Source organism: Schistocerca serialis, chromosome 9 (assembly GCF_023864345.2).
Source record: "Schistocerca serialis cubense isolate TAMUIC-IGC-003099 chromosome 9, iqSchSeri2.2, whole genome shotgun sequence".
NCBI lineage: Eukaryota > Metazoa > Arthropoda > Insecta > Orthoptera > Acrididae > Schistocerca > Schistocerca serialis.
Window position 1 is genome coordinate 146,209,774 of NC_064646.1, and position 14,345 is coordinate 146,224,118.

Genomic DNA, 14,345 nt, shown 5'->3' on the forward strand with positions numbered 1-14,345 from the left:
TGGGGACAGAATGGGTGATCGTGGTGCCAAGCGAGTAGCCCACTGCAACCAATACAGTGGCTGGGAAAGGTTGCCTGCAGATGTTCTCTCACTTGTCGGCTCAAATGCACAGGGACTCTATCATACTGCAATCGAATGCAGTGAGGAATAGGCACAGAATCACATTCAGCATGTACAGCGGAACCTCTCTAGGGAAATCCCATATACTTATTGTAATCCCAGGTTGCAATGCCCAGATGCACTGGAAATGAAGTCCTTCATCATGTACAATACACTAGACAGAGAGTTGGGGGTACACCAGTGGAGTGGGATATGCTTTGTTGATGGCATACGCTGTACCCTTTCAAGAACACTCTCTTCTGCTGCAACTGCCCATATTGTTCATTGGTGACCAGCACCCAACTTGTGCACATGAAAGCAGCTGGTTTTGCATGATCAGTGATGTGGGGCAGCAAACAACGTTTAGCACAGCACCTGGGATATTTCACATGATACAATCACATGGCTTCTAATCCATTGAAGTTGGTCGCACCAAAAATTAAATGCATCATTTTGCGGTATGTGTAGCTAGCCATGTTACTACCAACACTTCCACAGCATGAGTGGCGATGGTCTCTGTATTTGTATAGCAATGTCATCTCGTGACCGTAGTGCCCTCTTGTGGCTATTGCAACACCCAGTTTCCATATGATTACTTATCCTTGTTGTACGGACGGTGCACACATTAGTTTGTAAATTTTTTTAAAATCACCCTGTATAACATTCATTAGCATGAAATATGCTTCTGTTTGTTAACACTTTCCTCCACCAACCTCTTCAAATAATCACATGATGAACCATGCAACTCTTCATTGGATGGTCTTTGTCTCTTCTATTATTAGTTGCTGAGGCTTCAAGACTGATGAAACTGGTGAACAGTGGTCAAGAATCAGTCAAACTAGTGTTTTGTAAGCCATATCTTTTCTAAGTAAATTACATTTCCTAAGGTTCTGTCACATTCCACTTTAGGTTACTCCGGACAGTTATTACTAGGTACTTTATGGTGGTTATAGTTTATAATGATTTATCTGCAATAGTGTCATCAAATCTGACAGTAATGGATCACTTTACCGACTTACATACAATGTTCCCTTCTTCTTATCCCTTTCTCACTACTTACAGGAGTGGCATTGTTATACTGTTTTTGGCAATGTCAGGGATAACTGGTTGCCAGATTCCCTGCCCAAAACCACCACTCCCCTTGGGAGGGAATGTGTGTGCCACACCTCTCTGTGTCTAGAGTAATGTCATGTTCAAGTTAGAGAACGTTTTCTAAATATTTGTGTAGCCTGTATCTGATGTGGAACATGAGGACCAGTCGGGTATTCATCTAGTTGGATGTGGGAAATTCCCAAAAAAAAACTGCATCCAAACTGACCGGTTGACAAGCCCTCGTCATTAATCTGAGAGGTAGACTTGACTGAGGGCGAGCCCACCTTCCCATATCCCGGAAGTAACAGTTTAAAATGCTCAGCTATTTACGTGGGTCCCTGTTTCTGTTACATTTAATTACCTTCAGGGTCACCTACCACCCTCTGCATCAACTGCTGATCCACTAAAGGTCTTTCTGCCTTTGGCTACAGTCTTCTAGCATAGTAATTTTCCTATACACAGCAGCATCACTTATGAACATTCTCACTGACGTCCAGTATTAACCACATCATCACTGATATATGTTGTAAAAAAAGTAACAGCCCTCTAACATTCCCTTGGGATACTGACAAAATTATTTTTAAATTTGTTAATTTTGATCCACTAAGAATGAAATGTTGAGTTCTACAGGCAATAAAGTCTCCTCTACACCTACACACTTAGTCCGCAATCCACAATTAAGTGCTTGACAGAGGGTTCATCAAACCACCTTCAAGTTATTTCTCACCATTCCTCTCTTGAACAGTGTACAGAAAGAGGAACACAAATCTTTTTGTACAAGAGCTGATTTATTTTATTTTATTTTATTACAATGATCATAGCTCCCTATGCAGGTGGCTGCCAACAAAATATTTTCACACTCTGAGGAGAAAGTTGGTAATTGAAATTTCATGAGAAAATCCTGTTGTAACAAAAAAGCCTTTGTTTTAATGATTGACAAGCCAATTTGTGTATCATAGGCGTGGCACTCTCTCCCCTACTTCGCAGTAACGGAAAACTCGCTATTCTTCTTTGCACTTTTTCGATGTCCTCCGTCAATCCTAACTGATGTGGATTCCACACTGCACAACAATACTCCGGAAAAGGTCAGATAACCATAGTATAAGCAGTCTCTTTAGTAAACCTATTGCATTTTCTAAAGGTTAGTAGTAATAGTAGCAGCTTTATTCATCTGTAGATCTCTTTTTACAATGATATAGGACATGTCAAAGTATATACAAGTTTAGAACAATTTAAAATAAGCTAATTCGTATACACATACATTTACAAACTTCTAGTTAGAGACAATCATTAGATTTACTCCTGGGTACACAATATTTTTTTTATAAATAACTTATTAAGTAATGTAATGCCACATTGTTCTCTCATATCTCACTATCAATCACTGCACACATTATATACACATTGTTTCATAACACACACAGACACACACACACACACACACACACACACACACAAACTAGTGATCTCTGGGCCATTTTCTGTACCACAACTTCCCATCTGCTATCCTGAAAAACTGAGTCAGCATATCTCTACAAGGAGTAAGATGTTCCATCAATAAATCACAGTCTTTGGTTTGCTTTCCCCTCAACAATATCTATACGAGCATTCCAATTTAAGTTATTTGTAACTGTAATGTTAAATTGACAGCCTTTAAATTTGTAACTTAATAGATTCATTTCAGTGCTCATGTAGATGACCTCATACTTTTCATTATTTAGAATAAAGTGCCTCTTTTTTCATCATAAAGAAATCTTGTTTAAACTATTTTTCAATTGGTTTTCATCATCTGATGACTTTACAAGATGGCAAATGAAGCATCATCTGCAAACTATCAATGTGGGCTACTCAGACTGTCTTCTACATTGTTGATGTGGATCAGCGGATGGCCAATAACACTTCCTTGGGGAATGGTAGATACTACTTCTGTTTTATTCAATGAATTTCTGTCAGTTACTACACCATGACCTTTCTAACCGGAAGTCATGAATGCAGTCATACAACTGCAGTACTCCATAGTACTCCATAGTATGCAATCTGATCAGTAGTTGCTTTTGAGGAATGGTATCAAAAACCTTCTAGAAATCTAAAAGTAAGGAATCAATTTGACATCCTCTCTTGATAGCATTCATTACTTTGAGAGAATAAAGAGCTAGTTGTGTTTCACAAGAATGATATTTTCTTAATCCATGTTGGCTGTTTGTCAATAAATCATTTTCTTCATGATAACTCACAACATTAGAACATAGTATATGTCCCAAAATCCTACTGCAAATCGACATTAGTGATATGTGTCTGTAATTTAGCATATTACTCCTATTTCTTTCTTGGGTACTGGTGAGACTTGCACAACTTTCCAGCCTTAGGTGAGGATCTTTCAACAAGTGAGCAATCGTATCAGCATACTCTGGTACAGAAGCTGGATCAGAGGGCCTTACCATTATTAAGTGATTTAAACTGCTTTGCTGCAAGGAGGATATTTACTTCTAAGTTACTCACTTTGGCAGTTGACCTCGATTTGAATTCTGGAATATTAACTTCGTCTTCTTTGGCGAACAAATTTTTGGAAAACAGTGTTTAGTTTCTCTGCTTTAGTGACACTGTCATCAGTAACATTGCCATTGTTATCGCGCAGTGAAGGTATTGATTAAATCTTGCTGCTGATGTACTTTACGTATGACCAGAGTCTCTTTGGATTTTCTAAGGATTTTGAGACAAGAGTTTTGTTGTGGAAATTGTACCACACTGAAGTTTGCACTAAATTTTGAGTTTCTGTAACACTTTACTGATCTTGGGGGGGGGGGGGGTGTTCTTTTAAATTTGGCATGCCTTTCCGTTGCTTATACAACAGTATTCTAACTTGTTTTGTGTATGTGGGGGATCAGTACCATCTCTTATTAATTTATTTGGGATATATCTGTGAACTGCAATGAATATATTTCTTTGAATTTAAACCACATCTGGTCTATGTTTACATAGTCAGATTAGAAGGAGTGGAGACTGTCTCTTAGGAAGTCTTTTTAAGTGTATTTTGTGTTTGTTTTTGGTGGATTTGGATGTTAAAGTCTTCAGTCTCACCACAACCACCTTGTTTGTCACTAATCCCTCTATGTGTCATGATGCTTCCTATTTGCTCAGGATTGTTTGTTGCTAAGATGTCAATTACGTTTTTGCAACCATTTACACTTTGGGTGAATTTCTTAATTAATTGTTCAAAATAATTTTCTGAGAATGCACTCAGTACGATTTTAGAAAATGTTTTATGCCTACCATTGACTTTAAACATATACTTCCATGAACATACTGAGGACAGATTCAAGTCACCACCAACTATAATTGTATGAGCGAGGTACCTGTTCGAAATGAGACTTATGTTTTCTTTGAACTGTTCAGCCACTGCCTCATGATCCGAGTTTGGGGTTCCTAAAAGGAACCTACCACAAGTTTTGATCCGATATTCAGTAAGCTCATATTCTTTCCACTAAATGACAGTGCAGAACAGTATTGAATGTCTCTTGCAGTGGGGAATCAAATGGACCCTCAAAGTGGCAATTTGTAAGCTGTCGACCATTGCTGCTGTACCAACGTAATAGTTGACAGGACAGTTTATTCAGACAATTGACAATGGTCTCATTTTACAGGAAAAAAATGCCCGTGCCCTTTCAAGGGAACCATACTGGCATTTTCCTGGAGTAATTTAGGAAAAGCATGGAAAATCTAAATCTGGATGGATGCAGATTTGAACTGTCATCCTCTCAATTGCAAGTCCAGCGTGGCAACCACTGCACCACCTTGTTTGGTATACAGACTTAAGATAACTTGCTCTATTTCTGAGGAGCATCTGGTATATATCTCTTGTTGTGTGTGTAGACTGTCTACAAAAGTATGTAACATGTTTATTGGGTTTCTGACATTTAAGATTTTCTTTTAAGCATAATGGCAGAGGATACTCTTCATTGTCAGGTCCTCAAGAAAAGATTTTTACATTGCTTTTTATTCTTTCTGTGTCAGAGAAAAACTGTCCACAACAGTATGTACACCCAAACATGCATACAAAATGTGCCACTTTCTTTATTTGCTTAGGAAACATTTTTCGATCTAATGAAGGATTTGTGGTATTGTTGCATATGTCTTTCAACAAAGTGGAATTTTACAAATCTACCACTCCTAACTGGTCTTATGATGGTAAACCCAAAAAAAGAGTGCAAAAGAATTTCCGTAATGTTGAGCTCTTGGATTCATGTTTCAAAAGACTTGAGGACTGAAACTGGTACAGTTAAATAATTTAAAAGTAATCATACGAATGTAGAACATTAAACATAAGTTGCTCATTTCCATTTCACACAAATGTAGCTTCTCTATTAATGCTCCAATTGTGTCACGCATGTCAACTTTTAGCTGCTTTTGTCACATCGAAGGCAGAGCAGTTTGCAAAATTGCACATGTTGTTTACCAACTAAAATGTGCCTGCTGCACAGCATTTTATATAAGAATGATCCCCACTAAACAGACTAACAGACTGAGCATATGAACTGGGCATGTCATGTGCTAGCCAAGTATGAAGGTGGTGGTGTAGTATTTGATCACAGACAGCACCTGTGCAGTGCCCTCAATACATTGTATGCGTCGGCCGTGGTCACAACAGTCATCTGTGTAGTTGCAAGTGTATCACATTAGAGCTAAATGAATTCACATTTGGCAAATCATGGGTGCTTGTATGGTGGGTGCTTCTGTAACCAATGTAGCCAAAGTATTTGGCATTTCAAAAGAAGGCCATATCAGAGATTTATATTCCACACAGGGAAAGTGAAAAACATCATCTATTAAGACACAATGCAGACAAAAGTGTGTTGAGTGATCATAAGAAACAACCACTGAAAACAACTGTGACAAAAAATAAGCTGCAAAAGTCACTTGTGACCCCTGTCAGCACCAAACCACGTATGGATATCTATTTGCAGGGAACTGCATCCCAAGTTGGCATTTCAAAATCACTCATCAGTGACACAAATGCCCGTAACATGAAAATACAGGGTGATTCAAAAAGAATACCACAACTTTAAAAATGTGTATTTAATGAAAGAAACATAATATAACCTTCTGTTATACATCATTACAAAGAGTATTTAAAAAGGTGTTTTTTCACTCGAAAACAAGTTCAGAGATGTTCAATATGGCCCCCTCCAGACACACAAGCAATATCAACCCGATACTCCAACTCGTTCCACACTCTCTGTAGCATATCAGGCGTAACAGTTTGGATAGCTGCTGTTATTTCTCGTTTCAAATCATCAATGGTGGCTGGGAGAGGTGGCCGAAACACCATATCCTTAACATACCCCCATAAGAAAAAATCGCAGGGGGTAAGATCAGGGCTTCTTGGAGGCCAGTGATGAAGTCCAGAACTTTTCCCTTTGCACAAACACCCATTCTCTGTAAACTGTTTATACCAACGTTTAATACACCACCTATCAGGAGGTTTAACACCATACTTCGTTCGAAATGCATGCTGAACAACTGTAGTCGATTCACTTCTGCCGTACTCAATAACACAAAAAGCTTTCTGTTGAGCGGTCGCCATCTTAGCATCAACTGACGCTGACGCCTAGTCAACAGCGCCTCAAGCGAACAAATGTACAACTAAATGAAACTTTATAGCTCCCTTAATTCGCCGACAGATAGTGCTTAGCCCTGCCTTAACTTGAGCAGCCAGAGTGTTGTATTCAAAGGGCCCCTTGGGTGCTCTAAAAGGTTAAATTGCTGCCAAGTATTATGTGACCATTTTGGCTGGCCAGGTCCACACAACGGTACAATATTTATTCCCCATCGGGGATGCAGTGTTCCAAGATGACTGAGCTCACATCATCCAGGGCTGGTTCTGTGAGGACAGGGACAAACTGCCAAATCTCTGACCGCCAAAGTGAAATCTCAATACTATTGAGCTTTTGTGGTCTACTTTGGAGAGACAGGTGTATGATCACTATTCATCTCCATCAAAGTTATCTGAACTTGCCACTATTTTGCAGGAAGGATGACACAAGTTTCCCCTGAAAACTATACAGGACCTGTATTTATCCATTCTCAGATGAATGGAACTGTTTTGAAAGGCAATGGTATTTCTACACAGTGTTAGGCATGGTAGAATGTTTGTTTCTTGTGTTTCCATATTTTTGTTCATTGCCAGCAGTTTCCCTGAAGTCAAGAGATGGGAACTTGCCCTCCAACATAACCCCACATTCAGACACCATCTGGGCTAAGCCTTATTAATTTACAATGCCTTACTATTATTATTATTATTATTATTATTATTATTATCATAATTATTAATCATTCTATTTTTATTCATTATGTCTTGTTTATTCTTTTCCTTTATTGATTTTTTTATCTTTGTTCTTTTCCCCTCCCCATCCAACATTTTCCCTCCACCTTCTTTTCCTTCTAGTTTTTAATTGCACTATTCAACTCATTTATCTTCACCTTAATCCATGTTTACTTCTCGCTCTACCCTCACCATCTCTGGACTGAAGCTGATATACAGGGTGAAAAGTATTTAAACTGACAAACTCTGGGAGGTTGTAGGGGGCATCAAGACAAATATTTTTCCCTAATATCATTTTTTCCTATGAGGAGTATTTAAACCGGTAGAGGAAGATTTCTCTGGCGGCAAATCAATTAAACCAACAAACACTTTTCCAATTTTTTATGACCAAGAGACAACACATTAACACAACCCAATTTCAATTACAGTAGATTTTCAAAAATTCCTCGATTGACATGAAAACAAAGGTTACACTGTCAGATCATGTACTGTTTGACACGGGCAAAAACCCCAGGAGTATCCTTAATTGTTCCTGCTACTGCTACTATCCGGGCAACCAGATCCTCTTCTGATGCAACAGGAGTTGCGTAAACAAGGTTGCGCATCTCTCCCCACACAAAAAAGTCCAGAGGGGACATCTGGGGATCGAACAGGTGATGGTACAGGACCACCTCTGCCAATCCACGTTTCTGGGAACCGTCAGTCCAGGAATCAACGCACACAACAACTAAAATGTGCCGGCGGCCCGTCATGTTGTAGGGAGCAGGACGTCTTCCAGCAGTTCTGGCAATGCTCTGGTGAGAAAATTGTAATAGTGCCTGCCATTTAATGGCCTAGGTAGCAGATATGGCCCAATTAAACAGCCCCCAACAACACCGACCCACACATTAACAGAGAACCGCACTTGATGAGCGCTAGTAACTGTGGCATGTGGGTTATCCTCACTCCAAACATGCGAATTGTGCATGTTGAAGACTCCATCAGACCCGAATGTTGCTTCATTGGTAAACAACACAGAGGATGGAAATGTAGGATGCATTTCACACTGTTCCAGGTACCACTGTGAAAACTGTGCTCTGGGTGGAAAATCAACTGGTTCCAGGTTGTGGACACGCTGTAAGCGAAATGGACGTAACAATTGCTCTCGAAGGACTGTTCGTACATTCATCCGATTCGTCCCCATGTTACGTGCAATTGCACGAGTGCTGACTGAAGGATCCGCTCCACATGCTGCAAGACAGCTTCCTCAAATTGCAGCATTCTTACCATGTGACGGCGTCCCTGTCCAGGTAATCTGCTAAATGACCTGGTCTCACACAGACGTTGGTACACAGCAGCAAAGGTCATATGATGTGGGATACGGCGATTAGGATATTTTTGTTGATAAACGCGCTGTGCAGCTCATCCGTTGTGGTGCACTACGTAGTATGCACAAATCATATCAGTGTACTCACTCCAGGTGTATCGCTTCATTAGTAAACAGACACAATGCACTACTACACTGGTGGGCAGCAGTTTGCCTACAACAGAAGAGTGTAATATGCCCTCTAACAAATGAAGAGTGTAATACGGCCTCCACCGGTTTAAATAATCCTCATAGGAAAAAATGACATTAGGGAAAAATATTTCTTTTGATGTCTCCTACAACCTCCCAGAATTCGTCGGTTTAAATACTTTTCACCCTGTAGTGCTACCAATGTACTATCTTTGATCTCCCATTCCCTCCAATACCTCTCCCTTCATCTTTGTCTGTCCTCATCCTCACTACAAGTTGGTGCTTTTCATCTTGTGATCTGAGAACCTGTCCTTCCCTTTTAACCTTACATATCTATTCCTGTTTCCTTCCCAAGGAAGGAACTGTTAGTTCTGAAACTTTGGATAATTTCTTTCCCTTTTACATGTGTTTACTAGCAGTGCTAAGAATTTCGCAGGGTAAGTTCTGGCCAGGAATGCTGTCTCACAACACAAACATAATGTCCACATACCCCAAAACTAAAGTGTCTACACCAGGGCTTCATGTCATCTTTTTGAACATCTGTAGCACATTCCATTCCCTGTTGGGATGTCACACTTTAATGAATGCACATCGTCAGTACTGGATGCTCCCCAGAATATTAAAATTTTAGTGTAATAGAGTGAAAATTTACCACACTTAATCACACAATTTCTATGATGTGATCTCCTTACCATAGTGAGGTTCAAATGTCTCACAGGGTCCAGCATAGAAATCAGACAGCCGAAAGTCATGATCACCTTTCAGCGTGAAGCCAAAACCCTTGGCTTGCCACTTCTTTCGCCACAATACGTATTCAGAGAAACCTCCAGGGCCAGCACAGACGTCGGCAAAATAAAGCAAGTCATGTGGCCCCAGCTGCGGTTTCTGGAATGTGAATTACAACAAATATACAACTGTGAAATAGTATTTTTTTTTATAGTGTGACTTGTAAAAAAAGTTTAAGGGTCCATTGTAATTCAAGTTGGACTCAAAATGTTTGCTGTAGCATGTCAGCCATTTGCTATTGCAATACTATATTTTAGCAACTAATTTTTATATACCTTCAATAGTTTCATTTTGTAGCCCATAGCACAAAACAAAATTTATCCAAAAGGAACATGAGATATAAACAGTAATTTCCTTTTCAAAGATTACTAAAACAGACACATACAATTAAATCACTGATAACAGGTGTAAAAAAATTAAAAAAAAACATTTAACAGTGTCTAAGTGCCTAAGTCAGCAGTGCAGATGAAAAATACAGTGATAGAATGAAACTTCATACGCTTCAGACAAAACAAAACTAAGTAAAACACATAACAAAGTTGGTAGCCCTTTCAGCAGGAAAGCATGTGCTTAAGTGCATGCATTAGTTCAGTTGGGAAGTGTGCCATAAAGCTATCTCGTGATAAGTTGGTCAGTAACTGTCACAACTGGCCTTTGCAGCCACAGACACTGGTATTGGGACAGAGTTTATCCCACAGTAGATTAAAGCCATGTGCAAGAAGAGATTTGGGTAGCTTGCTGCCCAAAGGAATACTATGATCTCATGTATGCAGTTCATAGATACAAATGTTGTGAGTGGATGAGCACTGTGCCACTGAAAGATAGTGTCTGGATACTGACCCCACAGAAATATCCATGAGTATGTACGATATCCAAGGTACATAACTGAGTAGTCAGACTTCCCTGAATCGCTACCAGATGTGACTTGGAATCACACCCATAGGCTCCCCGGTTGATGATGGTGGGAGTTACAACAGTCTCTCTCTACAAAACACTGTCAGAATGTGATGTTTCTTATGGGTGCCACATTTGTCACAGACACAGTCAAATGAGGTATTGCAGAAACAACAGTGACTATTAAAAATTATGTGCTACCACTTGTTAACAATCAATTTTTCTCCAAGCTCCACTAAATACAGCCTAGGGGACTGTGGAGTTAACTGTAGATTATGCCAGGGGACAGCAATTTAATGCAGTTTATTTCCCACTTTCCGTTACTTATGCCCAGGTGGCAAGCACAATGTCCCTATCACATCACATAGTGATCCTTGGTGTCACATGACAAGAACTCTGACAATATATGTGGGTTTACTCATATTCACATTCAGCCAAACATTGGATACTCTCATATTAGAATGCCTGCTTGTATTACTGTCACACAAAAACATGCAGCAGTCTCCATATCCCTCCACAGTAGTCCCTAGTCATCACCACACTGTGCACACCCACACATATTTGATCAGGCTTGATAAAAAATATCACATCAGACAACGTTAATGCACTTTGGTGGCCATCCTAACAAACACGGATCATATAGCTCTACTCATTTACATACCTGCTAACAGTATGCAAGAGTACGAATTTATGCTGACATGAGACTGCATTCCTTACAGAAATAGCTTGTCTTGGAAACAAAGTGACTGATTAACTGTGAACTTGATGAGAAAAAAAACATGTCTTGGAAACAAAGTGGTTGACTAATTGTGAAATGAGTAACTTTTTGGGCACTCATTGTAATCTGTCAATGACATTTAGCAAAAAAACCTGACATACCTCCTGTGATGGAGTATACAAAGTAAAACAAAATTCAGGAGCTATACAGGTGGGTCATGAAGAGATTTAGTTTTATCTCAGTGAAAGCTAATAAAAGCAAAACTTGCCTCCCTAACATATAAAGTATTCAGTATGGAAATAATACTGGTTACTATATTTGGTGGAAATTCTCATTCTCAATAAACTGATCATCCAAGTACACGTTATTGTCAACGTGCATGTTTCTAACCACAAAGAAAAAAAATCACCAAAATGTCAATTTCAACAATTTTCCTGGGATGAAATTTTTTTCCAAGTCTTCTCCAAGAAGTAAACATGATTGCTAACATTTAAAAAACTGAATATAGAATCTCCATCCATGAGAAAATCCATAAATTCATTTTTTTCTGTTTCTATAATGAATACAGAGATTGTCCAGTACAACTAGCATTCATTCTTGTATTTCTGATACATAGCCTCAGGCAGGAATTTTTTGAAGAGACATGAACCCCTGAGGTGACTGCACACACTTGAGAACAGATGCTTTGTTTAGTCTTCCCCCCCCCCCCTTTCCAGTCGTACAGTGAAGTATACTAAAGATCAAACGTTTGTCCTGAAATGGATCAAACGGTCCTGACATGAGGTTCTTACTCTTTTATGCCTCTCCACAGGCTCATGAGGAACATCTCCCACATCTCATAAATCCCACTCAAACTGGTGGATAGTGCTCAATGAAACATGCTCTATGTTCCCAAGATGTCAGTCTGTTTTGAAGCTGCTCTTGAGCACATCTAAAAAAAAAAGTATCGAATCATCAGCTTTTTGCAAAGTACTTTTTGGATTTTAGCAAGAGATTTTCTTCAAAATTTCACAAAGAGGACACTAGAACAAGAGGTTTCCTGGAAGATAAATGTTAATATGTAAGCAGCAATTTCTTTATAGTGAGTATAATGTTTTCAATTTAAGATGAACATTTTCCCATTTTAGCCAACGGTCATCATGTATATGATATCCCTTTACAAAATTTAGTGTGTACTATGATTCCAGATCAACAGAGCAAGCCACTAACTATTGCTTCTCATTTGTTCGTCAAAGTGAAGTAAAGCTTATGATTCTGCCATGACAGCTAAAGTAACAACCTTTTAACGGATTTCAGAGTCTCAATTTTTCTCAAGAGCTATCTCCTTCAAGCCCTGGGCCCTTATTCCTTTGCCTTTCATAGTACCAGCACCATAGTACATTTTGTCATATTCCCCTCCATCATCCTTCCTGCCTTCCAACCCTCCTCTGGAGAGGTTTACAATCACATTAAGGATTCAGTTGTTATGGCAGTGGCTTTGACTTTACTGTAAACTGAGAATCTCTGCTGGTTGTTCTGTATGTGTGTAGCTGGGTGTAGTAAAGTCTACCAAACTATTAGTTTGCATTTCTCTTTCTTACTATCAATTATAAAAAGGTTGTGTAAATAAACAAAATTTATATCTCTTTATAATTTCTATAAATCCTTTGATCACATTCGCAAAATGCTTGCAGAAAAATGCTTTAGAAAACCCATTAAAATACGTCAATGTCACAGCTTGTCTTCTTTAAATGAGATATATTTGACAGTAGTAAGACCTTGGCACTGGAAGTAAGGAAGATTAGTGTTTTACAAAATTCTGATGGTGAGATCATTAGAGACAGAGCACAAGCTCTGGTGAAGGATGGAGAAGAAAAATAAGGAGAAAAATTACTGTTTAATGACCCGCCAACATCAAGGTCATTAGATGATTTGAAATTATTTTCCAGATGCGAATTTCATGACATCAGCTGCAATGTGATTACGTAGGCTTTCCCAGCGTAATAAGTCTTGAAAGTCTCTTCGGGTTTGCTGCCGGATTCTAAAATCAACTTGACTCGATATTTCGGCGATCCAGCTGTTCGCCATCTTCAGGAAATGCTGCTTCTGCTGATGAGTCCTGCTGAGAACTGACGCCACGTTGCAAATCGACGTCCTACATAGGCCACCGTTCAGTACACGGCGCATGCGTCGCCCATCACGGTTTCTGCCTTCCAAAACAGGGAGGTGGCGCCGCCCTTAGTGAAACACTGCTGGCAACGATTTATCGCAATCAAGGCCACACCGAAGAATGTTCAGTTTTGATGCGAGATAATACAGGATTCCACGTTTTGCTTAGAGGACACCCATTGTCTCTGTTGTTTAAATTATCAGCCAACCTAATTTCAATCGCCTCTTTATAGACACTGTTTCAAAAACTGGAAATGTTGGCAACTGCAACAATTTCCTCAAATTTCATTTTGTGTCCCTCATTTAGGCAGTGTTCTGCTACCGCCTTTCATGTGAATTTCTGTAGCAGCAAATACAAGACCATCCAATGGCAGTCACTTCCTCAGTTGTTCTCCAACCCGCCTCTATCTGTGCACTCTGACCAATGCAATCATTTACTGTGCAGAATGCTATTAATTATGAAATGTTGGCTTCTATCATTGCTAGGATTAATGGAACTTTGATTACTACAATCAGCCAAGTAATGCCTGAACTTCAGCCCTCTTAATCAGCAACTACTTCGTATAATCGGATGAATATATTGCCAAGAACTATTATTATATGGTACATGTAATAATAGACAATTTTAATTTGTTGTTAGGGAGGTTGATCCTGTTCAAGAGACATTGTTGGCCCCATGTGTGGGTCATAAAAAGTTGCTTGAAAATTCATGATTCTTGGAACATCCCCCTATGTAAGTTGCTGTTGTCATGTGACACAGTAGTTGTGACACAAGTGTGTCATCTGCCCTTGAA

At 39.3% G+C, this 14,345-nt stretch overlaps 1 protein-coding gene across 1 annotated transcript in view; it reads right to left on the reverse strand.

The window, feature by feature from the left end:
* Positions 1-14,345, reverse strand: part of LOC126418443 (cap-specific mRNA (nucleoside-2'-O-)-methyltransferase 1) — a 273,835-nt gene that overhangs the window by 216,461 nt on the left and 43,029 nt on the right. Inside the window, exon 7 of the mRNA XM_050085206.1 lies at positions 9,698-9,890. Within this exon, the coding sequence (XP_049941163.1) occupies positions 9,698-9,890 (193 nt within the window). The remainder of the gene's footprint in view (positions 1-9,697; positions 9,891-14,345) is intronic.